Here is a 27,925-nt window from a genome sequence, read left to right as displayed (position 1 = left end):
AGGGATGATAGTGCCCCCTAGTGGAACATCACTAGAGTAACAGCCATTCAAAAAAACCTGCCATTCACTCACATCAAAAATGTTATTTAAGTTATACTCTCGTATAAGAGAAGTTCGTTCATCCACTGTTTTAATCATTTTCCATGAGAATAAGTCTTTACATGATTACTAGATTTCCCCTTGAATACTCATATTTGAAGTCCATTGTCAAGTTCAAAGGCGTTTCAGAGCTCATTTAAATGTGGCATGCGCCTGGCTCAGAGTGGATCGGGCAACATACACAAAAACAATCCATTTGTCTTTCCCGGGAAGTCTGATTCAGAGAAAAACAACATTAAGCCTTGGGGCGATTCATAAGGTTCACTCCAAGTGCACTGAGAAAAAAACTGCATTGATCTTCTCAAATAATGGCTCACTCACGCCCCCTGCTGTCTAAAAAGAATACAACAACAAGTAAAGAGAATTCACCGTCCAGAGGTCATTGTTCTGACAATTAGACGGATTAAGATTTAAACATGAAAAACACAGGTTGTGCTTTCACTTGAATGAAAACATGTTGGGAGAAGCTACAGAACACTACAAGTCAGGCAGAAAGAGTGGAGCTGCAAACAAACTCACCGTGCTGTTGAAGACCACACTGTGACCGTTGCCCACGCTCTCTATGTGGGTAGCCAGGTTGAGACAGATGGCCCTGTGCCGAATAGCATCCATGGTTTGAGCATCGAAGAAGTCATGGGGCCTCGCTGGAGGGGGGGGGGGGGGGGGGGGGGGGGGGAGAAGGACAGACTCACATCAGGCCAGATTCACGCAAACATAACACCAGGGCTGCTGCTCTGGCTCTGATACAAAAATACCACAGCTTTGAAAGACTTTCTGCAACAAACCAGAACTACGTCACAGTCATCTCATGACTGATTAATGCTTTTTCTTTGTGGTTTTGAAAAATTGCCTTTCAGCAAGAAAACCTCCAAATACATCAAATGAAAAAAAAAATCAAATTAAAGTAAGTGATGAGATTTTTATGGTTCAGTTGGTCTGAATAAGTGCCTCACTGCACATATGCAATGGTGTGGATACGCTACTTTTTAGAAACTCAATACTAGGAAATTACAATAACAGAGAGAACTCTAAGTATATACACGTCTGCTTCTTTCTTAGGCTTGACAACCAAGCCAGAAAAAATCTGATCATCACTTTTTCTAATCATGCCTTGTTTTATATTTAGGAGAAGATCAGAGTGGAGGACATTCAACATTCATAATAACTAGAGGACCTGGTTTAACTTAGCGATTAGACCACCCTATGTACAGAGGCTATAGTTCTTGAAAAGGGCGACCTTGGTTTGATTACAACTTACAGCCCCTAGCTGCCCATCACACCATAGACTGTATATTAAGAAGAACACCATCAGTGTTGACTGACAGTGAAGCCAAAAGATTTCCAGATATGCTGACTGGCTACAGTATAGCTCATAAACCCCGCCTCCTCCATGTTAACAGATGGAGGGATGTACATTTTAAATAGTTTCTGTGATCGATTTTTGGAAATGTTAGCGATCAATTATCGATTAATCCATAAAAAAAACATTGAGTTTTCTTACTCCCACATTGGTATCTTATTGTTATTTATTGTATTGTTGGTATTGTGTCATTGGTATGCCTCAGCGACATGGTTTCTTATCTTGACAGTGGGCATGTTATTGTATGTTGGTATGTTGAATGAATGTATTGTTTGTGAGCAGCACTGCGTTTATGTCCTGTACAAATTTCCCCCCGGGACAATAAAGTGTATCTTATCTTATGTCAAAATGATGCCAATTACGTTGTTTGTCTCCTAAATTATATTTTCCATAGCAAAATGCATATAACTGACGGTATTGTATACGGGTCGGTGTCAACCGGGAGCACAACGAGGTTAGAATCAGTCCAGCCCAGACGGCTCTGATGTTGTTGGTCTGCAAACATAGCGTACTAGCAATTCCCACCAGTCTGTTGGCTTTGTACCCAAAGGTGGGGAAATGTCCTGTTTAAAGTTATCAACCTTCGTGTCGTTGTTGGCAGCAGTTGCGTATTGATCCTCTTTAAAAATCGCACGTGGAGACCTGACGTACAGCCGCAGCCGTCAGCCGAGCATCTCAGCTGTGCGCAATAACTTTAACAGCTGATTCACATCGGAATGTGCTTTAAACTTAAAACGCCTCCCTGATAGCTGAGTGTAATATGAGACCACATGATGTTTGGTCCACTTGATGGAAAATTGAAACCAAAAACTGTTGATATCCCTAGATGGAACGATGGAATGAACAGAATAGAAATACACGACGGATACTTTGTTTTCTGTCATGACATTTAGCCTTTACAATGCTGATTTATGTCCAATTGTTCTTTTTTTCTAGAGCAGTTTAGTTTTAATCAGTTGTTTCATTTTAAGTAGATGGTTGATTGATATCTCGATTGACAAATGGAGGATACCTGGTTAACAGAGTGGAGTAGGACCGATGAGAGAAACATAATGAACACTAACACAAAAGTCATTGAACTTTCCATCCTATTAAGTGTCAGCTTCAAACTAATACAAGACACGGTTCTGCTGTGGACTGCACTGAGCTGAGGGATCTCTGACGGTTTATTGGTACGTTTGATGGTTGTTATGTTTAGCAGAAAGGATGTGACATCAGACCTGTGGCTCTACCAACCAGGTTGCTTCTGAGCATCACCAGCGCAATACGTCAGTGCCTATAAAGGTGGTCTCTTGGCTTCACATCTCATAATAGGCAGACATGAAGACTTATAATTCATCCTGTTTGTCAGCGGTCAGTAATCACTCTCTCCTCCCAGTATCCTCCTCCACTGTCATATCTCAGCCTGCCAGAGGAGATCAGACTTGCAGAGTCAGTCCCTTGTTTTATGTCATCACTCAAGACACACTTTTACAGGAAAGCTTTTATTGTGTGATTTGATGTAATTTTAGCTCTGATTTTAAGGGTCTGTTTTATAAGTTTGTAGGGTTTTAAAGCTTTTTTTCATTTTATTTTTAATCAATTCATTTTGCTTTGCACTTCTTCTTGCTTCTATTGCCCACTGTAAAGCACTTTGTTACTTGTATTGAAAAGTTCTATATAAATAAAGTATTATTATTATTATTATTATTATTATTATTATTATTATTATTATCTCGACATAAAAGCCCAAATCAAAGTCATTATAAACGATTTGCTATTGAAAAAACAAAAAGGTTTAATTAAAATGAGATTTAATAGCAGATGATGTATTATATTATGCAGAAAATATCGAACTACTAACAGCATCCCTGGAGACCAACATAGAGCTCCAGTGCAAGGTATGAGTGAGCTCACCAATTTTCAACCAATGCACTACAATATGAAACAACTTACAGATACTTCTGAATTCCTTATCATAACTTGGTGTTTTCTATATTTTCATTTGTATAATTGGATATATTTATCAAAGAACAGAGTTATTCCACAAACATCCTCTTGTTGAAGGCCAAAAAAATCCTCCTCATAATATTTACATTTCCATATAATTTCCTTTTGTTCCATTTTCAGGCAAAACGTCTCATGAATTGAATGGTTTTTTTGGCTTTTCTTTAGAGTGTCTTTGAATCAACCACTAAGGAGTTTTGTAAAGTGCCCCTGATCCATTGCAAAATCTAAAAAATTAAAAGAAGGTTTTCTTTGAGGGATCGTGATAACTTCTGGCACATTTGTGGCATGCATATTCTAATTATCTCTATATGTTAATGTAAACAAAATGCCCTCTGGATGGTTATGAATTAAAAAGTTATGCTAGGGAAAGCATTGTCGTTAATGTCAGGTAAACACGAGCCACAGCAAGTGGACTGAGTTATGTAAACTGGAGTGGTCTCTTAATGTTTGTCTGAATCTTCAAACCACAACTGTAAAATTTAAACAGCAGATTAACAACTGCAGCCAACTGAAACATCTGATTTGTGTGTAGGTTGTTTATCTTTGCAATTTAGTTTTATATAATTTTACTTCAAATCTATGTATCAGTGTAGACTAAATTATATAAAATTCAATAGGTAGCTAACTTTCAGTATAAACCAGATGTATCATCTGAGGTGAAAGGAAAAAGACAATCAAGACCAAAGACTATGCTGAACACTGCCATGAGGAAATAAATCCAAAACCATAAGCTTATGCACCTTTTTGTGTCTGTGTCTGCATGTGTTGTGGTCCAGCTTTGGCCTCTGTAAAAAAGAGATTATGGAAACTGAACAATATTTAACAAATGCGTTCAACTCATGATCCATACCAAAAGGAAAAAGACAGAAACCACAATGAGAAAGATTTGAGACAGTTGTTTGTTTGTGTGTCTGTTAGGTACGTACGTAGGGAGCACCTGCGTTTGTTCTTGAGCTTCTTCCTCTTGTTGAGGCCGGCCTTAGAGGGAGACTCCTCCTTGAGTTTGGCCTGGCTTGACATTTTGGAGGAGCTCTGCTGACTGAAGTGGCTGGGGACATGACGGGCTAACCCTCCTTGGGAAGCAAAGCTGGCGTTGCAGCCTCCAACCACACACTGCAGGAAATTACAACACAGAGATACTGTATACTTCCTATATGATTACTACGAAATGTCATTTACTACGATGGCATTGCAGAGAAAGGTTCCGTGATGATGGATTAGGCTAGATGTTGATGCTATAACTTTAACCAATGGACAAACTTATCAACACCAAAGATCCCTTATCATCACAATGTGTGTGATCATCAGAATCAGAACACTGTTGTTACCTTGAAGGGTTTATCTCCACTGTGGGTTAGCATGTGTCTCTGAAGCCAACTCTGACTGGTGGATGGTGTGTTATATACTTTACAGCCCTTCCATAGACACACAAAAACCTGATGGAAAAAGAGAAGCAGAGAAAAAGAGAGAAGAAGGAGCTTTGTAAATATACAAAAACCAACAATAATGGGGAGAAAAACAAAAAAAAAAGGTCACACTGTAAAACAACAAGGAAAAGATGCACACACTGGTTGCAGATTTTCCTAATTACATATGTTGCATTGACTTGTCCTGACTTCAACTCTTTGGAGTCTGGAGAGTTTCTTGAGTGTAGGTGGGCCCAGGCAGAACATAAAGATCTGAATATGTCATATCTAAGCATAGGAAAAGTATACTTATTTCACTATTACAATGGCCAATCATACAGCACACAATCTACCTCTGCGAGTAAGCATATCCCAAAAACTGATAACACTCATATTTCTGATTGAACACAAGTTCAAGTTAATGAAAAGGTTATATGACCAAAACAGTTCACAAAGAAATTAAGACAAAAAGTATGTTAGCACTTGTCGCACTCTTAGTGCTGTGTAGTTATTGTGAAAGTTTTCATTTTTATGGGTTCTGGTGGGGGTGTAACGATTCTTTTTAACAACGATTTGATTCGATTCGATTCAGTAACTTTTTAGCCAAAAATTAAATCAGTGTGACTGTGATATAAATACCTTGATACTGGACAGTCCTAGCTTCCTGTTGTTCTTGTAAGGGAATCAAGTATAAATTAATCATGGATATAAACGTTTTGTGAAATCCCATGGCGCCTTAGTAGGTGGTTAGATAGATTTGTCGTGTTGCTGTGGTACTTTACTTGACCTTACATATCCTACACACAGTGAGCGACTTATTTAGAACATCTCTGTCTTTCCGCCATCCGCCATGCTGTTTTGTTGTCTGCTGGCGCGGGACGATGACGTCACAGACAGGCAGCCTGAATTGAGCAACTTTTAACGCCTTTATCATTAAAAGTGTAAAAAGAACACATCCATATAAAGTCTGCCGTGCTTAAATCCAATGCGTTATTTCCTAGTATCGAAACAATCGATTTATTACCTTTTAAAACGATGTTAGATCGATATATGTCGTCTGGTAGGCCAACTTGCCGAGCAAAGATCGATGTAGTCGGATCATTGGAATATAAATCGATACATCGATGTAGTAGATGAATCGTTCTTGGCAGGGACTGTATATTTAATGGACGTATTATCCATGATGCCACCCATCTGTTCCTGAACACTGTTTTGAAGCCAATCGTTGGCGGGAGTCATATTAGAAATGCTGAACGCGACCTAACTTCTATCGAGCTAGTGTGAGGTAAAGAGGCAGGCTTTGGGCCTAATGTCCTTAAATGGGCAAAATTTGTAATCGTAATATCTTCTGAAATGTCGCGTTATCAAAAAATTCAGTGTGTGCTGATAGAGAAATGAGCTTTTCCAACCGAAGCCGTTTTTTGAACCAGGCTGCAAACATGTTTATTAATGTGTAAAGATGTCTTTTTTTGAATGGGTGTGTCTGTGGTTTCCTGTGTTTCTGCAGCCAGCCTCAAGCGGACGCTCAATGAACTGCATTTTATAACACTTCCACGTGGGCCGCTTGGTTCTGGGTTGAAATATTTCTATCTTCAGCCACTAATTCTGAGTGTGAATTAAAACCAGTTTGTAGTTTGTCAGCACTGATATATTCCAGTTTTTAAATCTTATCAGCAAGATCTCCTTCTCCAACATGTCGTCCTTTACAACTTTACTGAACATAGGATTACATAACGGCTGTGGCTCAGTGGGTAGAGTCGGTCGTCTATCAATCGGAAGATTGGCGGTTCGATCCCAGCTCCTGCCGTCACATGCCGAAGTGTCCTTGAGCAAGACACTGAACCCCGAATTTCTCCCTCTGTTGTTCAGAGGTGTGTGAATGTGAACGAAAGAGATCAACTAATACTGATGGTCCCTCACTATATAGCAGCCTCTACCATCAGTGAGTGAATGGGTATGAATGGGTGAACGTGACGGGTAGTGTAAAAAGCGCTTTGAGTGGTCAGAATGACTACCTGTCATATATGTTGATATAAGGCCCAATGAAGCGAGGGGGATAAGCAACAAGCCTGTGTGATAATTTAAAGTCTACTGACCCCTCCTCTCTGCCCGTCAACATGAATGCCTCTGATGTGCTCTGCCAAGTCAGGACTGGAGTTGAAGCACTGTGGACACAGGTCCCAGCAGCAGGAGTAAGCCACTGTTTTAGGCCCTGAAGAGCTGGCACTGCTCTGTCCATTCATCATAGCAGGGGTGGAGCGCCCACTGGATACCGTGCTGTCCATCTCCATCAGGGTGCTGCTGATACTGAGAGGACAGACAGAGAGAGAGAGAGGTGGAATGAAGAACACAGTCCCACTGTTAAAAATATGATCGTTAAAGCCATTGAGTACATCTTCATAGCTTCGCACAGCCATGAAGAACAGGTGCAGACACATTAAGTAGGCACTATGCGTGAAAGCCTTGAGGCTGCAACAGATTTTGCATGCATACCACTTTCATCAGTCATGTCAAATCAATTCTGTCTTTGTATTCAATACATCTAGCACTATACTTCTAATTTGCTGCACTATTAACATGAATGAAGGGCTGATCTGCAAGATTTTACCAGTCAAGAAAAATATGCAACTCACTCCTATCTGAAGTCAAATGATTTTGCTCCAGATGTGTTCATGGGATCAACAGAATTATATTCAAATAGCTGTCACTTTCCAAAAATGTGTTCAGTACCTCTTAGATGAGAACTGTTTCAACTTGGAGGTTAGTTAGAGTAGTCTAAAAAAAGAGGGCTGTTTTCACTGTGCAAGATGAATTTGTGAAGTGAAATAACATTAAAACCTAAACACAGTCCAATATCTGATTAAGACAAGTTTGAAAGGAAATCTAAAACCTTATTAATAGGAGGAATCATATTATGTAAATGCTTGAAATGAAAATAAGTTTGCAGTTTGATTCTGAAATTTAAAATAAGGGAGGAGTTTTATTTCAAACCACATTAGACTAAAAAATATGTTTTAAAGGTCTTGTAAAATACTTGAGTGCAACATGTTATTATCAACATCTCAACTTAAAAAGGAAATGTTTAAAGGATGTGAGAATATTTTCATTTCTGCTTTGTGCATTGATAAGATTAGGAATATCTATTCTGGTAATTTAACCTGTAAAATCAAATCATCTGTCAGAATGTGTTCCTTAACCCTCCTGTTATGTTCGTTTCTCAGGAAGAGCAATAATGTTTGTGGGTATTTAATTATCCAAAAGTGTCCAAACCCCCAAAAAATCCCAATAAACATTTTTTAAATCTCATTATTAACTCCATTACTAACCATTTCAATCAATATTTGGCACAATGGTGTTCTTTAATCCTCACAGATCATGCTTCAATGAGGATAGCTCACTCTGTTTTAATGAAAAGTCTTGTTAAAACTTTTTAAAATGTGCATTGGAAAGACCTAAATATAAATACAATAGTTTTACAAGACATAGATTTTGTTTAAAGCTCCTTTGAGTAACTTTCTGTTTGTGTTGACTCTGGCACCCCCCCTGTGGACTAAGTGATCTTGCTTATTTTGTCCTGTTCATGTGTAAATTATGTTATCTCCTCCTGCTTTCAACTATCAGCCAACTATTTCACTCATTAAGAATAATTGCTAAAGAGAAAGGGTTTTTCTTGACGTTCTGACAATCACCACATCTGACACCTACCCTCTCACTGCAATTTCAAGCTTTAAAATAACAAAACAGAAATTATCAATACCTTTTCAAACAATCTTGTTTGCTTTTCTAGGTCATAAAGGGGCATCACTGTTAATTTCAGTCCATTTCATGACCATTCAAATACTCCTCACAGGAGCTTTAATTTTTTCTATATTTTGATTTTTTTGTTTTTATGAAGTGATGTCGATAAATTAACACGAGACACCTTTTCTGTCACATGCTGCCCAGATTTTTATGTTGCATTTAGCAGGTTTGGAAGGCATATATTACCTAAAATAGACTTTAAAAAAGGGTAAATTTGACCCATAACATAACATAACATAACATAACATAACATAACATAACAGGAGGGTTAAAGAATAAGACAGAGGGAAGAATGACTGTCTGTAACCTGCTAGCATCCAACCGACCCTTATTGGTCGTCATTTTCCAAACTTACCTGTCCTCCGAGTCCATCCGGCTCAATGGTTCCCCATCCGAGGATGAGATCTCCACGCTCGGCCGCCTCTTGTCGCCCAGCTCCCCGTCCCCTCCACCGCTGGGCTTCTCCACATCCTCACAACCTGTTTTGCTCTTCTCGCAGTCCATCCCCGAGCACCGGCTGTCTTCTCCCGGTTCCTCCTTCGCCTCTTTTATTGTGTTATCGTTCCCAGACTCGTTGTTGCTATCCCCAGGGCTTTCCTTCGCCACTGGCTTTTGCTCCGGTTCTTGCTCCGGTTCTCCCGCTGCAGCTGTCGCCTCCATAACGGCACCGTCGTCCGTCACAGCCGCCTCGCTCGCGGCCTTGTCTGCAGCCTCTGCGGGCTTCTCTTCACCGACCTCAGCGTCCACTTCTTCCATTTTCGGTTCTACACTACTGCCTGGTGGCTCCTCTGTTTCCGGTTCGGGGAGGCCCTCTTCTTTCTCTCCACCATTGTCCGTATCTGTCTCCACGGGCGGTGCATCATCTTCAACAGTCGGTGCGGGTGTTTCTTCTGTCGCCGCAGCAGCCATTTCAGCGGCGTACCGACGAACCGTGGGACACTTTCGGTATTAAAATTCAGCCGTGGCACAGTCAAACGTTTCACCGCAGAAGAAGGGCGGGGTCAAATCACACTGTCTGCTCTCTGATTGGTCAGATGTGGCAAGAGGAGGAGAAACGCTGACGTTGGTATTTAAACTTTCCATGTGGTTCAGAAATCACATAGTTTCTTTTAAATAGAGGGACCAGTGTCTATCTCCAAGAGTTATGTTAGGGAAATTAAGAGAATGAAGTGTGCCAGGAATCCTAGGCCCCTTGAAAAGATATCTCAGTGGGCCCCATCACCACAGCCAACCCAACAAAATATAACATTGCTGTTTTAATACTGATTTATTTGCATTAAACAAAAATATATGCTTACAACTATCCTGGTTAACTGACTCAAATCTAAGCTACATATCAATATTATAATTTTCACAATTTCTCCAAATGTAACTGCACAATATTGACTGTGCACCTCTTTAAAAGAAGAATAAACGTACTTTATTAATCCCCAGGGGGGTAATTCAATTTTTTCACTCGTGTTGTTTTTCGGTCATGCTACACTCACAGTTTTTTGGTATATATACATACAATCATGAACGCACACATGCAGTGGACATGCACTTTGGGAGAGATGTCAGAGTGAGAATACTGCCATCAACCAGCGCACCCCAAGCAGTTGGGGTTTCGGTGCCATGCTCAAGGGCACCTCGGCAGTGCCCAGGCAAGTGACCCAGCACCTCTCCAGCCACCAGTCCACTTGCCAAATTTCGTCCATACTGGGACTCGCACCGGCGACCCTTCAGTTCCCAAGTCCCTATGGACTGAGCTACTGCCGCCCCAAACAAGATTATTTGAAGCCCAGTGACTTGTTGAATATAATTATATAGTAATTATCTTTATTTTTAAACTCGACAACCATTGAGAGCGAAGCCCTCATTTACAATGACGTCAAGCATATAAAAGAAACATTAAAATGCATGATAGGCAAATAAAAGATAAAACCTTAAAATAATGATGATCAATTAAAAAGCAGACAACAATTAAAAAGTCATGTTAAAACCATTGAAACGTAATGTTTACACAAAGTCAGTTGAAACAGGTGCAATCAGAGGTGAAAACGTTTAAAACTAATGATTTAAAATGACTAAAAGAAACAAATGCATTCATTTGAAATGTACTCTGAAGGGAGTTCCATGCAGATGGTGCAAAAAAGCCAAAAGCAGATTTTCCCAGCTCTGAATTAACTATGGGAACATGGAGAGTGAGCCAATTAGTAGATCTGGTGTGTTATGCTCCAGAGGACCAAGCATCCTAGCATCAAAGATAAATATGACTGTAGCATCCCAACAAGCGCTTTATAAATAAACAGCTATGAGTGTAAATCACGCCTTTCAGTCAGAGAAGACCATCCCACCTTATTGTACAGGATGCAGTGATGAGTATTGTAATGATCACCAGTAATAAATCTCAGTGCAGAGTGAAACACTGCACAAATATGTATGAATTCATCCACACGTGTAAATACATCCAGCTCCATACAAAATGTCTGCTTGGGTTTTTTGTATTAAGTTGGATAAGCTGCAAAATATAACCATGAAACAATTCCCCACACTGAATACCTTCAATTGTCCTTTAAAACCTGCCCTAAAGGAAACACGTTGGTTTACATAATCCTTGACCTAAGGTGAAATGAATATTGCTAGTAAGGCCTGTTCACTTGTTTCCTCTTGCACCTTCAATATGTTGTTGCTATAAATTGTAAATGATACAACAATTGAAATGCTTCTCTTGTTTATGTTAATCTGGGTGGGATGCCTCATGACCCAGAATCTCTGGAAACAAAGACCTTGACTCTTAAAGAAACCTTCTTGAATAAATACAAACCATTACAATAAATAAGCTGCTTTGCTGGGTTAGATTCAGCACCACTTAATGCATTTTTAACAATATGTCCTGAGGAAATTTAAAAGACTGATCCAGTAGCTTTAAATCACAGTGTATCAGCACTGCAATGGACTACTTATGGTCAGACTATTCCTATTTGAGTTATTTGTTTACATTATAAATCCTAAAGTGCCACCTTGTAATTTTACTCCACTTTTCTTTTGCAACTGTTGGGAAAAAAAAACACTGTAATGTGTGAATTAACTCCCCTTTCTATTTCTGTTGTTTGGCATTTCTAGTCATTGCAGGAGGAGACATATATGTGCTGTGTAATTATTTTTTCAGAAACAAACTAGACTCTTTCCCTTTGGGCATTGGTCCTGCATTATTAGAGTGCCAGTGCTGAAGCAACAGAAAGGCCAGAAGAGGGAGCCATAGTTGTTAAATTAAATTATCTGACAAATTCAAGAGCACTGCCCAGAGATGGTCTCTGGCAGTGGTTCCCAAAGTTGGGGTTAGGACTGCCTGGGGAGTCACGACCCTCACTGATTCGGGGATGATCAGTGTCTAAATAAAGAGTATTTTATCCGTTATTTTAAAAGTATATACAAACATTGTAGTTACATTTTAGTTAGAACCATGTTAAAAATATCATTTTCCACTTACTTTGTTACCACATGACGCCTGAGGAAATGATGTTGCTTCTCGCCTTTTATACATTTCAAAGAAAAGTGTAAGTTTTTGGATTGGCCCACTAGTTCTTGCATGAAGCTGTGAGCAACATTTAACCACCTCAGGACAATGGGGGTCTCCAGTCTCTGGCATTGTTACTTTTGGGGTCAAGGACTAAAAAGTTTGGGAACCCCTAGTCTGTGGGATCATCTCACATTTACTGTCTATAGTATAGAAAGTATACCCTATAAATAACCTGCTTTAGATTACATTGTTTCTTATGAAGCTTAGAAAACTGTAACATGTCAATTTTTGGAGGCATTACTTTGAAATGTTCACATTTTTCATGACTCAAATGCAAAAAACTAGGACACCTAATTCTTATAAAGTGTATACTTACAGCAGTCATTCAGCACTGAATCAATATAAAGAGAATCTTTGATTGCAGAATGTTTAGGTTTACATAGCATCATTACCAGTTTTACCACTACAGCTGGTACAATAATGGTAAAAAAAACAAAAGACACCTCTTGTTAAGAACAGCAACATTTATTTAACATGATATAAAACAGATGGAATATGAACATTTGCAAATCAAATCTAGTATGTAACCATAGGTTGGATACACATTTCCATCCTGCTATACCATGTACATTATATACACAGTAAACCTCTGATAATTACACTTTTTACACAAAGAAAAAATATGAATCCTGGATCCACAAACATTTTCATTTTATTGCTTTACATGTGCTAATCTTTATTGTTTTAGTTCCAAGACTTCAAACTAACATGTCATAATATAGAACCAAACTCTGATTTATTTTCCTTCTCTTGGTTTAAATATATCTCTCGGCAATAAAAAAGATAGTATAGAGTGACAAAAGCCTGAACATTCACATAATTGTCGGCAACAATGCGACAGGGCTTGCAGAAGATCCTGTAGTTAAATTATTACAACCCAGGGACAAGATCAAATTACAAATAATCTTCTCTATGATCAATCTGCAGCAATAAAATAACCCTCCTTTCGGTATAATAGAGGGATCTATATCTTTTATATATGTATCTTCAGCATAGACAAATGTTCTTTACAGTTGATAAATATGAATGGTGAGTTAATGACATTTGTGTGGAAAACGTGGCTTACTGAAAGATTCGAGTGAAATTAAATTATGTGAAAAATGTTTGGACAGGTGGTGAAACCAGGACCTTTTCTGACAGGCCCCTTAGTCTAACTTCAGACTTCAGTCTTTTAGCCTTATATCTATGTACAGTTGGCCCATGTTCAAAGAATAACCTAATAAAACCATATAAATAATAAAATAACCTTAAAAACCATGTAAAAACCAAAAGTGGAACTGTGACGACGACAGTAACAGAGGTGTGTTGCCTCACCAGGTTGAGGAGGGTGTGGTGGCCCAAAGAGGACCAAGAACAGAGAAATATCAGACAGATAAAGTGTTTTTGGTGGCATTGGAGCTTAAGACGTCACAGTGAGAATACAGAAGTCGGAGGTCAACACCCCAGAGTTCAGAGTAGGCAGTTTCTTTCTCTGTAGGCCGTCGCCTTGTGCTGATGTTCTTGGGTAAGCCTTCTGAGGCACCTTTATGCCTCCAACACTGAGTCCTTCATGTGTAGGTTTTCACTGAGGCCAGAGCTTGTGCTGTGATGAGATAAAGAGAGATTTTAAAATGAGGATAAAGGTCAAATTATGCTCCATAACAAAAATAAATAAATAATAAAAATACACAACCGATACCTTATTATTCCCAAATAATCAAATGTGTACTGTACCCTCAGTGGCCACATTTAGAACAGCAATAAAATAGCCCCTCCTTTCGTTATAATAGAGGTATCTATATCTTTTATATATGTATCTTCAGCATAGACAAATGTTCTTTATAGTTGATAAATGTGAGTTTCACTATTATTTGCTCGGCGCAACTTGAAAACGAAAAATTGGTGACACCTGTGCAGAGTTTCTCCATCATTTAAAAGTGCGAGGCAGCGTCCTCCACCCATTTGACACCTGTGACTCCCCAGATCCCATCAGAGTCAGACGGTGTTTTCATGAAGAACACTGTTTTCAGTTTTAACTGCAACATTAGAGCGACTTGTTGGCGGCGTTTTATTAAAATCAGTCCAGCAGAAAAGGCGCTGCCAAAACGGCACAAGAAGAAGGGACTAAATAAACATTCCGCGGAGTGCGTCTCTTTTATTCTCTACAGGTGAGGTCGTCCCTATGACACCTGTGTCCGAAAATAAAACATAATAGTTGGGATAATTGTGAAACCGTGATTATTTCTCTCACCATAATCATACCACCAAAATCTCTAATCGTTGATCACTAGTGGTGAGTTAATGACATTTGTGTGGAAAACGGGGAAAACAGTTAATCTAATGCCTTAAACATTACTGTGATCAAGTGTACCCACATGATGCTGAGAATATCAGCATTAGGAGTATCTTAATTTGCTAAAGTTATCAACTCAGTGCTTGCTAGGAATTTCTGTACATTAGTAAGCAAGCTAACATTTGCTTGATAGACGAACGTACGGTTTTTGAGTGCACCTTTTATGGTTGACCTTGAAGTTGGTCGCACCCTTCTGGACAGCTATGCTACAATAGATACAACTTATTGTGCTTTGAGTTGAACTCTTCTAATGTTTTGCTGCAATCATGCAAAAATGTATGCAGTTCAGTCAGTGATAACAATTTGTTGTACTCATTTCAAATGATGCCAAAAAACAGAGTTAAACATTCAATAAAGGTAGAAGTTGAGATGAGAAGTTGTTTGAACTGCTTTAGATTGTATGGGTTTGCCCAAAGAAATCATTTAACTGAATTTTTTTGTTGACACCAAATCATACTACCCGACCTTCAACCCACCATGCCACACACCTAAGAGCCTTTTTTTCCCTGCCTATCGGTCACTTCCCAAAGGTTTTCATGTAAAAAGGAGTATTCTGTGAACATGCCTTTAGCCCAAGGACATGTACACAGTATACTGTCCTCTAATAAAGCGTTTGAGTTGTAGCATCTGCAATATTGACCTGTCTTGAGGCCAAATGCTGGGTCAATACTTTGCCCATATTTTCATCAAAGTACCTGACAAGAAAATAAAGGGTCCTGTCCATATTTGCATTTGTGGATTCATCTGTATTTAAAGAGAACATCTTTCTCTGTAGTTTGACTGACAATTCTGTTTTGAAGTGAGCAGCAATGCCATGTGTGCAGAGGTAGGAAGCATGTGCATTAGACAGTGTCAACCTGGAAAGTGCGCTCTGATCCTCAGCAACCGACTTCACTAGCTCCACTAGTGGCTGCGACATGGTGAGTGACAGGTCGTGCTTCGCTATAAAAGCACATGCGCAGACTTTCTGTTTGCACACACAGTCGGCCATGAATGCTTGGCCTCAGTTGTGGTGGTTGTGCACCAGGCAGGGAGGAGGTGTGCCTCATAAGTTGGCTGTCTGATTATCAACACCATTTGAATCTTAAAATATTATACAATTGGTTCAAAATATTTGCACAGGATCAACATGAACTATTCTACACAGACAACAAGCAACACCACGAGGTAGAGAAAACGGTGGTTCTACAGCAACACACATTTCATACTGCTTAATGTCTTCATGCTGACATGCTTCTCCTTCCTAAAGACAACATGAAAACACTTCTAATCATTGTGAGTATGGACAAAACTTATTGATGAAGGCCCTTACTGGTGCTACTACACACACATGAAGTGAGACCCATCAGTGAGTTGAGGGGGTGTGTTAGGTGACTGTGGAAGGGGTGGGGGTGAGGACGACAGGCTTTTCACTGCAATGAAACAGAGCAACATGTTGAACAAACAAACAGGCACACTTAAAACAACAGAGATAAATCAGGTAGGCAGTTAATGACTCAACAGCCAAGCAACACAGAAAATAATCACTGACGTCAATGAAATTAATGAAGAATCTACTACAATGATAAATGACTAAACACATGCACGGATGGAAGCAGCTGCAGTTTGATAACTCGCATTCAGGAAGTAGTGACCTCCACGAACAAGGCTTGCACAAACTATTGTTTTATCACATGCGTTCTCCTGCTCATCCCCCTTTTCTTCTCTCAAGAGACGTACATACCTGCTACCAGCTTGCTGCGTTTGGAGGCCTCTGCTGCCAGCTCGTAGGAGATATTAATCATCTTCTCTTTCTCCTGCACGGTGACCTCTTCCACATTCTCCTCCTCAGGGCTGAGAGCCAAACTAGGTAGCACGTTCTGCATGCTGGGAGTACACACAAAAGTTCTCTGTAAGATATAGCTGATGCATATATATGTACATACACAATTACTTTTAATCCCTTAAGAACCAAATAGTTTCATACACTGGAAATGTTGAGGGTGTGGATTTCTACTCCACTCCAAATTCCTTATAAATCAGGAGCACAAACAAAGATTGAAAACTTTGTTTAGTTCTGTTTCTGTCTCCCTTTCAAAAAGGCAAACAAATTGCAGTATAAGAAACTATCTTCTTGGGGTGCTGGTGGCCTAGCGGTCTAAGCGTCCCACGTATCGAGGCTATAGTCCTCGCCGCAGAGGTCTCCGGTTCGACCATTTACTGCATGTCTTCCCCCACTCTCTACTCCCCACGTTTCCTGTCTCTCTTCAGCTGTCTTAACCAAAAAAGCCAAAAAATATATCTTAAAGGGCCTGTGAGGAGTTTTGAACTGGCTGAGAAACAGACTGAAAATGATACTGATGCCTCTTTATAACCTTCAAAAGCAAGCAAGACCATCTACAACAACACTGACACCTTCTCTGTTGTAATTTTTAATGCCATAAACCGCCCTGGGGGGGTAGGTCCCAGACCAGATAATGGACATCTTGCTTCAGAAACAGCCTTTCTTTGACTTTTTTCATGGAAAATAATCACATTGCCTGATAAAGTTGACTGTTGAACACAACAGGATGAGGCTTTTGTGGAAAACACTACTTTGGCATGTATAGGACAAGAGATAAGAGGTATCACTTTGTCCACAAGGGGGCGCCAGAATTGACACAAAACAAAAGTTCCTCACAGCAGCTTTAAAAAAAGGGAAAAAAAGAAATCTTCTCATAAAATTACTACTCTACTATATACTAAAAATATGTTTCATTAGGATTAAATCACATCAATGAATAAAGTGAGGCTTCAAAATAGACTTCATACACTGCCTGAAGAATGATGCATTGCTCCCATTAACACATTTATAGTTGAAAACCTGATGTACCCCACAGTTTTCTCTTTATATTTCCCTATTTGTCTTCCAGTCACAACAAACAGCTCTTTTCTTAATTTATTATATTTTAGGTTGTTTTTATGTACAGCACTTTGTGTTACAATGTCATTGTATGAAAAGCGCTTTATAAATAAAGTCTGATTGATTGAAAGCGATGACCCACTGCAAAACATTTGTGCAACTGGAGTCAGATGACAAAATTTAAAGATGTAGACATCCAACAAAATAAACATAAACAAGGTTTCAGAAGAAACACAATTACCTGGGACAAATAAGCCATCGCATTAAAACCAATTACAGGAAGCTAACATTCATGAAGGAGTCACTGGGCCATTGATATAAGCATGTGTTTTTCACTGCAAATCTAAGGCACTGATTGGTATGTTTAAATAAAGCTTCCCTTTGAATCATTTATGTTAATTTCCTGCAATGACCCCCAACTTGCTCCTCATTTCAATAAATCATTTTTGCATGACTGTGGGGAAATTTCAGTTCTCGCTTGTAAAGATAATCAGAGGATCCTAAGTAATGTCAAGGGTCTGTACAGCACTACCCTTGCTAATGAAACATTACAGGTACAGACAGATCATGATAGTTTGTTCACCTGTTTTTGGCTATTAGAGCTTTGATGCGGTCCACTTTCCTCTGCTTATCAGCCTCTTGCTCAGGACTCAGAGCCTCCTCTGGGTCTGACTCCACATAACGCTCAGGAATCAGCACTTTGTCAGGCACTGCAAGCTGCAAACACACAACACAAATAGTAAGACCTCATATCTCGCCTCATAAGACAAATTAGCAGATACCAAATATTTTACATATGAGTACCATCTTTGTGCTAATATTCTGTTTCAGAGCAACTAATGCGCTCAAATTTCCCCCAGGGATGAATTAAGTATTCTAATTCCGACTTTTCTTTTTCACTGTGGTAAGAATTAATTCATAATAATTAAAAATCCACAATGAATAAGTTGCGTTTGATTTTATAAGACCCTCCTGTTTTGACTGCTGAGCCTCACCTCCCGATCTACATTTAGGATATCAGTCTGTGAGGCTTCTTTGAGACGGGCGATCTCCTCTGCGGGTGTCTCCTGCTCCCTCACCACCTCCTGCTGTCTGAGTGAGGCCTCCAGCATCTGGATGTCACAGCTTACCACGTCATCCCTGCGCCTACTCTGGGACTACAAGAGAGAAAACAGAAAACAGAGAATGATGATTTCAGCCCAAGGTTACCTCAGGTGATGCTTTAGTTTTTGCAGCAGTCACACAATACCTGCACGCTTCTTAAGTGGTTTTCTCTATTAAACGAGTGACTGCGAGAGGGTGTGTTCTCCTGGCTGCCACCCCGGATAGCCAGGCCCTTCTTTTTCTCCCTGAGGGTGCCCTGCTGGTGGCGCCTGATCCTCTCCAGCTGCTCCTCCACGCTCATCCTGGGACGGCCACTCTCAGAACTCATCTGCTGCTCCACCGCGCTGCGTGGTCGCTCCTATTAGCCAGAGATGACAATAACAGACATCAGGGAAGGACACAAAAAGAACACCCAGTATAGAGCAGTTGATAATGACGTAATGCTATGAGACAAATGCCACGGTGGTACATTTCTACTCCACAGGACCACAGTTTGGGTGTGTAGCTACATTGCTTCATGGTGTGGTTTAGTCAGATTCTGTCGCTGTAAATACAAGGCACTTTTAAAACAGTGACCAAGTAGAGAAATGTCATCTTCTTTGGTAATATAACATGTACTGGAAAGAGTTATTGTGTTTTTCCACAAAGTGTGCGGTCATGAGTGGCATAAAAAACTACAACAATGACAGTGAAAAGACTTTTGAATGTTCAGTCTCAGAGAAAAAAAAAGTAGCAGTCCAAACACATATGGAAGCAACTTGACTGGCTGCTGTGCACGCACACTCGCTCCTGCTGGCACGCATGGGTGCGCTCAGAGAGGCTGGGGGCTTAATAATGCCTCAGCAGGAGAGGCAGATGATGTGACGTGAATTGAGGGGAAGTTGTTCACATTCAGCAGTGTCATGCTTGAGGGGATGGCAGATCTGGATTCAGTCCACAGCCGAGAGGAGGGAGACTCCACTGTCCAGATTGTTGAAGAGGAGGCTGGTATAAAAGAACTTAGCTGAACTCTACAGAACTGTGACACACTCTCCTACAACCATAGGCCAACGGAACGACATGGAGGACCGCTGTATGATAGCATGTGAGTTAACTGACAAATAAAGTTTATAGTATATGTCCACAGATACAAAACAAAAACAGACACCAAAAAACAGGACACACCCTACAGTGTGGTGCAGTAATGACATGTTTAGTATGTTTAAGTTGATCGTGTTCGAGGCTGGAAACTGCACACACCAAGCTTGGCATCATTTTTACGACAGCCTGCTTTCAAGAGCACGAGTCACATGCCAGGCCATGTGATGAGTGGCTTCTTCTGCCACATATTCGCTATCAAGCAAGAGTTTAGCAATCAAAACAACCAATTAAGAGATGAGTAAATGCAATTCAAGCATATCAAACAGGGGGATGTTTGCTGCTGCCCACGAGAGGCTCACACTGAAGAGATAAGAGGAAAAAAGCCTGAAAGCTAAAAGCATTGGTTAACCATTTTAATCAGTATGGTTCTCTACAGCTGAAAGACTTGTATTGAGTCATAAGAAATAAGTGCTTGGTAGTTTCATACTTTTAAAGACTTAGAATGGCAGTTTCTGGCAGTATCCACTAGTCCAAAATGATAAGGGAGGTGCTACAGGAGCCTCAGGACCAAAACCTCAAGGTTCAGGAACAGCTTCCTCCCCACAGCTGTCTCTTTGTTGAACTCTGTCCCCCGATGCCACAGCCTCCCTTCACTCACATAAACATGCTTACCAACCACCTCAGGACTGAACCACCACTGCACATATAACTGCACTTTCCATCCTGTACATTCATTCATTCATTCATTCATTCATTCCGTAGAAACTGTAAAATGTAAAAACTGTAAAATGTAAATCTCTTGTAATCCCTATTGCACTACTGTACATATATAGTCTAGTCATTCATGTAGATACATATTATACCATATTTATTCATCAGTCATATTTGTATATTCTGTTATTTAACTTACTGCTAAGCACTTCTGGTTAGATGCTATCTATATTTCATTGCTTGTTTGTATCTGTTACATGCTCAATGACAATAAATTGAATCAAATCTAATCTAATCTAATCTAAAACAAGCTAAGAACAATGTAAAGCTACTGTTGGATGTCACATGAGTCGATAGTTAAAAGTGGAGGGACTCACCGTCCTTGGATCTGGCTTCTTGCTCTTCCTTAAGGTGACATATGAAGCTATGGAGGATGAATCGGGCACTGGGGATCTGGTCCTGGGTGGGACAATGCCGACAGGGTAGGACATCCCTGCAGGAAACAAAAACAAAAGGTCGATCAGCCATCTGGTTCAGTGAGAGAGCATTCTCATAATAATACCAATTCACTTAGGGAGAATGATTTCTTCAAGAAGCTACTGTGAAATGAGCTGAGAAATATACAGATTTAATATATACTAGTGCATAAACTTTATTATGAGCCTGCACTTGAATGGGAATTGTAAATGTTAGAGTAATGAGTATTCCCATGTGTGAAAAACTTGTCACCATACTCGTGTGACCTTGAGGTTTAACCGAGGAAACTGCAGTTTTTCTTGCAGTGTCTGCATCGTCAGGCTGCCGCTATTGACTGTGAAGCTGAGTGGAACGAATGCAGAGCTACAGTCATCATTCATCTTCAGAACATCTGGATTTTGCTGTGCAAGCTGTTTGATCAAATCTTGTAAAATTTGCTAACCTGGGAAATTTTCACAGCGCTTCACAGAGAGAGAGAGAGAGAGAACTGTTGTTGATGTACTGTTGCATGGGGTCTAAACAAAGTCAAGAAAAATAGATCGGAATAGATGCTTGGCACACTGACTTGACTTTTGCCGTCACAGAAAAGCCTAACACGGTGTCAAAGCTTTGGGTCAATGCGATGCCTGTGTGAATGTACATAAATGACTTTGTGAACTCCTCGTCTGAACCACATTAAATATTATTTGCTGATGACACAAACCTAATTTTTCCCATAAGAATCCAGATGAACTAGAGCAAATCATAAAAAATGAGCTTGTGGAAATAGATAACTGCTTCAGGTGCAACAAACTTTCTTTAAATATCAACAAAACAAACTACATTGTCAGAATATTCTAAGAGTTAGCTACAAAATTTCTGAGGATCATCATTGATGAATCTCTTAATTTCAAATGTCATATTGAAGAAGTTATAAATAAAAAACTATCGAAATATGCTGCTTTGTTTTTGAAGTTGAGACATTTTGTTCCCCTCTCAGCACTACTCACCCTGTACAAACTTTATTTGAGCCTCATCTACATATCATATCATAGCAATATCATACAGTGTAACACATTTCCAACTCACTTAAAAAAACGTTTTACCTATTCGTTCTCTGTCATTATTTTTAATTTATATTATCTTTATAACACAGCAAAAAAAATTCAATAAAATTTTTTTTTGATCACAAAGAAACCCAAAAATCTTGAGACTCCCCAAAAGAAAGTCATACGTGCACTATCATGGTCTGAGTTCACTTCTCCTGCTGGAATACTTTTCAAGCGTTATAGTCTTCTGAGGCTAACTGAGTACAATTACCTCCAGAATGTCTGTATAATGTACCAAACAGTCCACAAACTGAACCAGAAATTGTATGAGTTAATACCAATCTTCCTAACTATGCACACACATCCCACCAGGAATAAAAACAAAGGTTAAAATGTACCAGCTTTAGCATTGTATGCAGAGGGCCCCAGATATGGATGGGTTAAAAATGTCACATTCCATCTCCATCTTCAAGAAAAAGCTAAAATTGCAACTTCTGGTAATGTGTGATTAATGTACTGATCATATCAATGCACCCACTCATTTATGTATGTCACCACAATATTGGGATTGTCTGTTGTGTGTTTGTTATTTGTCTGTTAGTATGTTGTTGTTGTATCTCGTCTGTTGCCACTTTATTTGTGGGAAATTGGGCCCCCTATTAAAGCTTTAAATAGCTTCCTTGTGGTCACCCCTTTCCACACATCCAACCATTATGAAATGTTTACTGAATATGTATAGATGTATATTTGTGATGATGTGTGTGAATAAACTAAACTAAACTAAACTAAATGCAGCTGCAACTATCAGTACTAGGAACATGTTTAATAGGTCACATAGCAAACAATAACCTATATAGTTTGTATTGGCGTTAACACAATGAATCAAGAATCTGGCGTCTCACTGGCTGCAGTTGTACCTTTGTTTCCAGCATGATCCCTTTCAGACGGGTGTTCAGATCTGTCCTCTCCATTGCTCTCGTCCACCTCAGTTACAGTGGTGAGCTCTGGTTCACTCTTATACAGTCTGTAGTCTGGGCCCTGATGATAAGAAAAGAAAAGTTCAACACACATAAAGAACAGCACTGGTTTAAAGGTATGGAGAGTTTGGTTACAACTCAGTCAGAAAGCATTTGAAAATGTGATGTTTTTTTCTACCAGGATGACTTTAGAGACAGTGGAAAAGTGATTTCTTTATACTTGGACATCTTGAAATACAAGTATATAAAATTTGAGGGAAAACTCTCCATGCGGTTCGAGGTCAACAGACTGTTTTACAGCCAAATAAAAAGTAGGCAGCAGGCAAACACATTCAAACTCAGACATGTCCTAGATTGAAACCAAGGACTGAACACAACAAAACACAACAACATGACTTTATTTCAACACAGAAGAGAAAAGAAGGACATGTCAGTTCAACTACAAGGTGGAAAATAAATATGCAATGAGGACTTCAATCTGACTTGGAAATAAAAAACATAGAATGGAAAACTGGCATCACGTAAAAAAAAGGGATACAATCAAACCAAAAACAATCCAGAAGACATGAGACGTCTGTCAGAATGAAACTGAAAAAACCACCACAGCGAGCAATGATGTGCAATGACACAGCTGAGGGCGGGGTCAGCCCCGAGGTCAACAGGTCAACAAGCTTACGCTGTGCGTGCCGTTCCTGTGATTAGACTTCCTGTCCTCCGGCCGGTGGAGGGACGAAGCGCGTACACCGGCATGAGAGAGCAGAGGGGGTGCCGTGAGGGGGTTGGGCTCGTAGGACTCGGGTAGGGGTGGCCGCGGGGGTACCGAGTCCTCCTCCTGGGAATTATACAGGGCATGACAGGACAGGAAGCAAGGTGACACATGGTGCCAACACCATGCACGCTAAGGGCAACAGCCATCTGTCGCAGAGGAGCTGCGACCCACAGGGCAGCCTAACGGACTGATGAACCAGAGAGAGAGCTCCACATGCTGTTACACGGCTAGTGACACATCCTCTGATACCAGCACTCAGACTGACCATGAGCAGAGCAGGCAGTCTGAGCACTCACATAAAGTTGGTCATCAAATAAAGGAAAATTAATATAGAGAGCTGTAGGGCTGCACACAGACACTTTTCTTTAGCGATTTTCAGATTGTATTTGTTCCTTGTTGATATCTAATCATTAGTATTATCACTCATCAGTTGTGTACTACTAACCCTGTATAGGTGTGATGCCACTGCTACCATTGCTGTATGGCCTGGCTCACTATAATTTGTTAATCTGAATTCTAAAAAGAAAGCTGAGCGACTGAAAACAGGCTGAGCTACCATTTGATTAGTGTGAAATATGGATTCTTAAAATGAAAGTGCTTTATTCCCAAGGAGATAAGGCTTGCAGAGTCAGAGACATCGTTTAATTCTCTTCTTAAGACCCATTTTTACAGACTTGCTTTAATGTGACTTCATCCCTTTAACCACTTTTCATTTCTATTTATTATTATCTTTTTTTATCCAACTAAATAATTGTTTTAATTTTATTTCATTATTTATTATCTTTTATTTCTTTTTCATTCATTATTTAAATGTTCTTAGATGATCCTTTTCCATCCTCCTCCTCCGATGTGACGTCCTCTTTTTATTGAAACCTTTTTACTTTATTGTCCTTTAATGTTTTTATGTATTCATTTATTCATGTATTTAAAAAAAAAAAACTCTTCAACAATGATGTATTGGTCTACTGTCCCACCAATTTACTCTGTTTAATTTGCGTTTATTCTTGTTGATCTTGTGCGTTGTATTTTATTTTTAGAATTTCTACACTCCTCTCTGTCTGCTAAAAGGTTTATTTTGCCTTCCGAATCCTGCCATGCTTTGCTTGTTATTATTATTTTTTACATTATTTGGGGGGTTTCTGCAGCTAAATTGAGAGAACAACTCAAAAGAACCCTCAGTATATGTGATAGGAAAGCACTGTTCTTTTATGTCACTTGAAAACTGTAGTTGCAAGTGACAGGCATGATAAATGATCCCTTTGTAGGCTTCTGCTCTGGACAAGAAGAAACAAGCAATTTGTCATGTAGCTATTAATTAATGGTATCAAACTGCTGCCTTGACTGGTCTACACACGTTCTACTTGATACCCTAGACTGCATTTAAAGTAGTATTGGAGGCATTGTAATGGTGGTATAGAGATCAGGACTGTGGACACTATTCTTTCTATTTAGAAGAGTTAATTGTTGTATATGTATATATATGTATATGTGTATGTATACTCTGTTGATGTTCACTGTATAGCCATAAGGAAGAAATATTTACAAATGGAAGGAAACTAATCCTGTGCTAGCCTCATCTCCTCTAGTTATGTAAATAATACCAACAAAATCTATTGACCCCGTTGTTGTTGTTGTTGATGTTATTGTTGTTGTCGTTGTTGTACAGAACTGTACAACAAAGACAACAACTGTCTGTGCCTTGTTTTCAAATAATTCTAAAATTCAATAAAAAATAAAGTAAAAAGGTTTAATTGTTCCAAAATAAATAATCAAATAATCAAATAAAAAAATAAAATGAAGACTTCAAATTAGTTTTTTCAACAATTGAAAAACCAAACATATTCAAATTACAATGAAAAAATAAATCATATTTTTTCTTGATGGCCCACACTGTGAAACAATATGATTATTATTCTGTAGATCAACACACAGATTGAGCAACAATGAGTTTCAGCCCATATAACGGTGTGGTTCTGTGATGGAGATGATTTGGTATCTCTCTGTGCTTCCTCACCTCACTTTTGTGCTTGCTGAAGTTGTTCTTGGACCCGTAATAGTTCATACCGTCGACAGCATTTCTCTGAGCTTTGTGTTTATTGAGCGCCTCCATCACGTCTTGAATCCCCCAGAGCTCTTTCTGGATGCGGACGTGCTGCTGGCTGGGAGGCTCCGTCTGCGTGAGCACAGAAAAAAAAACACACACGTGTTCACATCGCAGTAAACCTTATCTCAGGGCACAGTGAAGAGAGAGGGAAGAGAGGCAGATTGCAATTATCTCCTTACTCATGAAAGGTTTGTCTGTAAGTGAAGGGCACTTAAGTAGACGATGTCCAGGCTACCCGCTGGCCCTCTGACTCCTCTACTCTGAGTTATCATTGGCTCAGGCTTAACCAGGAATAACTGTAAGAACATTTCTCTCTGTCTACACTTCTCCCATGATGAAGGACGAGATAAAAGACTGATTTAATTAAGAACTGCTCTATCATTGCTACAGTCATCAATCACTCACAGTGTTCCTCTGATCTCTCAGCTACTTCCCTCAACACTGCAGCTAAGAGCACCAGAGCACAGCCTTTATTTTTCCCCAATGTAGAAAAAGCTGGCTCTGTGTTTCAGGTAATCTGCCACATTTTAAACTTTCACTGCAGAATACATACCCCAACCACACTGGTTGGGGTATGTATTCTGCAGTGAAAGACTGTTTAACCATGCCAGTGTTAGGAAGCAGAAGCAGTGAAAGCAAACAGTGCAGATTCAGTTTAAAGGACAATCGTACCTGAGGGCTACCCAGAGCTTCAAGCTGCTCTAGAAGGTTGTTCTTCGCCAAAGTCACATCTCCTTCCAACTTGTCATAGTCCCTCCAGGAACGCTCCAGCTCCTGCATCAGAGGAAGATACACCATGTGAATGACAGCAGATGTAATTTAACAAGCACAAGTATGGGTGCATGTTATGTGTGTGTGAATGTGCTGCATGACTCACGGCTGTGACTCTGGAAAGCTCTCTGCAGGTGCTGAGCAGGCCGCTCTGCAGTAGATCTCTCTGCTGGATCACGCTCTGCATGGCAGCAGGGTTATCACAGCCCATCTCTATCTCCTGGCTGGCTGACAGGAGTGCTGTCTCCAGGGTGTGCTAAAAGAACAAACCACATATCAAATACACATACAGCATGAGAATGTAATTTGTCACTGTACCCTTTACAGAACAGTCAACTTCAGCAAAGTCATGGAGGATTATTCAGCCTTGCAAACTTTTCTGGCTCATGTTGTTATTCGCACAGTGACTTCTGACAAAGGTATTAAAATGAATGTATGACTGTACACAATTACTTATTTATAAATCTGTGACTTTTGTGATTAATCAACTGTTTGTTTGGTAAACAAAATGTAAAAAAGAATGATAAAAAGATATCAGTATTCACTGATCCTAAAGAACTCTTTCATTCTTCCTTCATTCCATCCTCTCTTTAATTATTCCTTCCTTCCACCCTCTTCCTTCCTTCCTTCCTTCCTTCCATTCTCTCTTTAATTGTTCCTTTCTTCCATCCTCTCCCTCTTTCTTCCTTCCTTCCATTCTCTCTTTCATTCTTCCTTCATTCCATCATCTCTTTAATTATTCCTTCCTTCCATCCTCTTTCTTCCTTCCTATCTTTCTCTCTTCATTCCTTCCATCCTCTTTCATTCTTCCTTCCTTCCATCCATCCTCTCTCTCTTCCTTCCATCCTCCTTCTCTTTTTCCTTCCTTTCTTCCTCTCTTACTTCCTTCCTTTCTCTCTTTTTCCCTCCCCTTCTCTCTTCCTTCCTTCCTTCCTTCCTTCCTTTCTCCTTTCCTTTCTCTCTGTCTTCCTTTCTGTTTTCCTTTATCTCTGTCTTCCTTTCTTTCTCTCTCTCTTCCTTCCTTTCTGTCTCTCTCTTCCTTCCTTTCTTTTTTCTTTCATTCTTTTCATCCTTCTTTCTTTCTTCCTTCCCTCCTTTCTTTGATCAAATACATCAAGGTAGGTCAAGGTTGTCTCTATTAACCCACTGAAGGGTAATTTGTGTTGCAGTCAGCAGTAAACATGCATCCATCAGGTCCATAAATAAAACATAGAAGACACTAAAATAAATTAAAAAGTCAGATGGACACTTACAACTGCAACTTACAAAAACACAATTAACACCAGCACACAGTTAATTACTTAGTCATTTAAAAAGCCATTGGTAGTCAAGACAAATGTGTTTTTTAGTCTATTTGTTCCAACAGGCTGGCCGGCTGTATCTGCTGCTAGAAGGGAGCGACTTAAACTCCACAAGGGATGACTGCAGTCAGACAGGAGTCACTGGGCCTTGTTTTGAGTCCTTTGGCACAGGT

The 27,925-nt window shown here is 39.7% G+C and overlaps 2 protein-coding genes across 9 annotated transcripts in view; both read right to left on the bottom strand.

Annotated features, from left to right (window-relative positions):
- LOC117815018 (zinc finger protein aebp2-like) overlaps positions 1-9,676 on the bottom strand; it is a 53,652-nt gene extending 43,976 nt beyond the window's left edge. For 2 of the 4 annotated variants that reach the window (XR_004631680.1, XM_034686644.1), the window contains exons 1-6: positions 9,011-9,676; positions 6,951-7,161; positions 4,777-4,884; positions 4,375-4,561; positions 4,189-4,233; positions 619-743 (exon numbers count right to left, since the gene is read on the bottom strand). Coding sequence is in view for 2 of the 4 variants with exons in the window: in XM_034686644.1 (XP_034542535.1) it covers positions 619-743; positions 4,189-4,233; positions 4,375-4,561; positions 4,777-4,884; positions 6,951-7,161; positions 9,011-9,564 (1,230 nt within the window). In the remaining 2 variants the exon portion in view is untranslated. The remainder of the gene's footprint in view (positions 1-618; positions 744-4,188; positions 4,234-4,374; positions 4,562-4,776; positions 4,885-6,950; positions 7,162-9,010) is intronic. The other 2 variants (XR_004631681.1, XM_034686645.1) reach the window with 1 other exon arrangement.
- A 2,990-nt stretch (positions 9,677-12,666) lies between these two features.
- LOC117814623 (pleckstrin homology domain-containing family A member 5-like) overlaps positions 12,667-27,925 on the bottom strand; it is a 123,272-nt gene continuing 108,013 nt past the window's right edge. For 3 of the 5 annotated variants that reach the window (XM_034686073.1, XM_034686075.1, XM_034686076.1), the window contains 11 exons: positions 26,558-26,707; positions 26,353-26,454; positions 25,591-25,749; positions 22,748-22,868; positions 20,703-20,818; positions 18,680-18,892; positions 18,426-18,587; positions 18,014-18,147; positions 16,273-16,415; positions 15,862-15,961; positions 12,667-13,799 (listed from right to left, as the gene is read on the bottom strand). In XM_034686073.1, the coding sequence (XP_034541964.1) occupies positions 15,870-15,961; positions 16,273-16,415; positions 18,014-18,147; positions 18,426-18,587; positions 18,680-18,892; positions 20,703-20,818; positions 22,748-22,868; positions 25,591-25,749; positions 26,353-26,454; positions 26,558-26,707 (1,392 nt within the window). In that variant the 3' untranslated portion in view covers positions 12,667-13,799; positions 15,862-15,869. The remainder of the gene's footprint in view (positions 13,800-15,861; positions 15,962-16,272; positions 16,416-18,013; positions 18,148-18,425; positions 18,588-18,679; positions 18,893-20,702; positions 20,819-22,747; positions 22,869-25,590; positions 25,750-26,352; positions 26,455-26,557; positions 26,708-27,925) is intronic. The other 2 variants (XM_034686074.1, XM_034686077.1) reach the window with 1 other exon arrangement.

This window comes from Notolabrus celidotus, chromosome 6 (assembly GCF_009762535.1).
Source record: "Notolabrus celidotus isolate fNotCel1 chromosome 6, fNotCel1.pri, whole genome shotgun sequence".
Lineage (NCBI taxonomy): Eukaryota > Metazoa > Chordata > Actinopteri > Labriformes > Labridae > Notolabrus > Notolabrus celidotus.
This window is presented reverse-complemented; position numbering and strand designations above follow the sequence as displayed.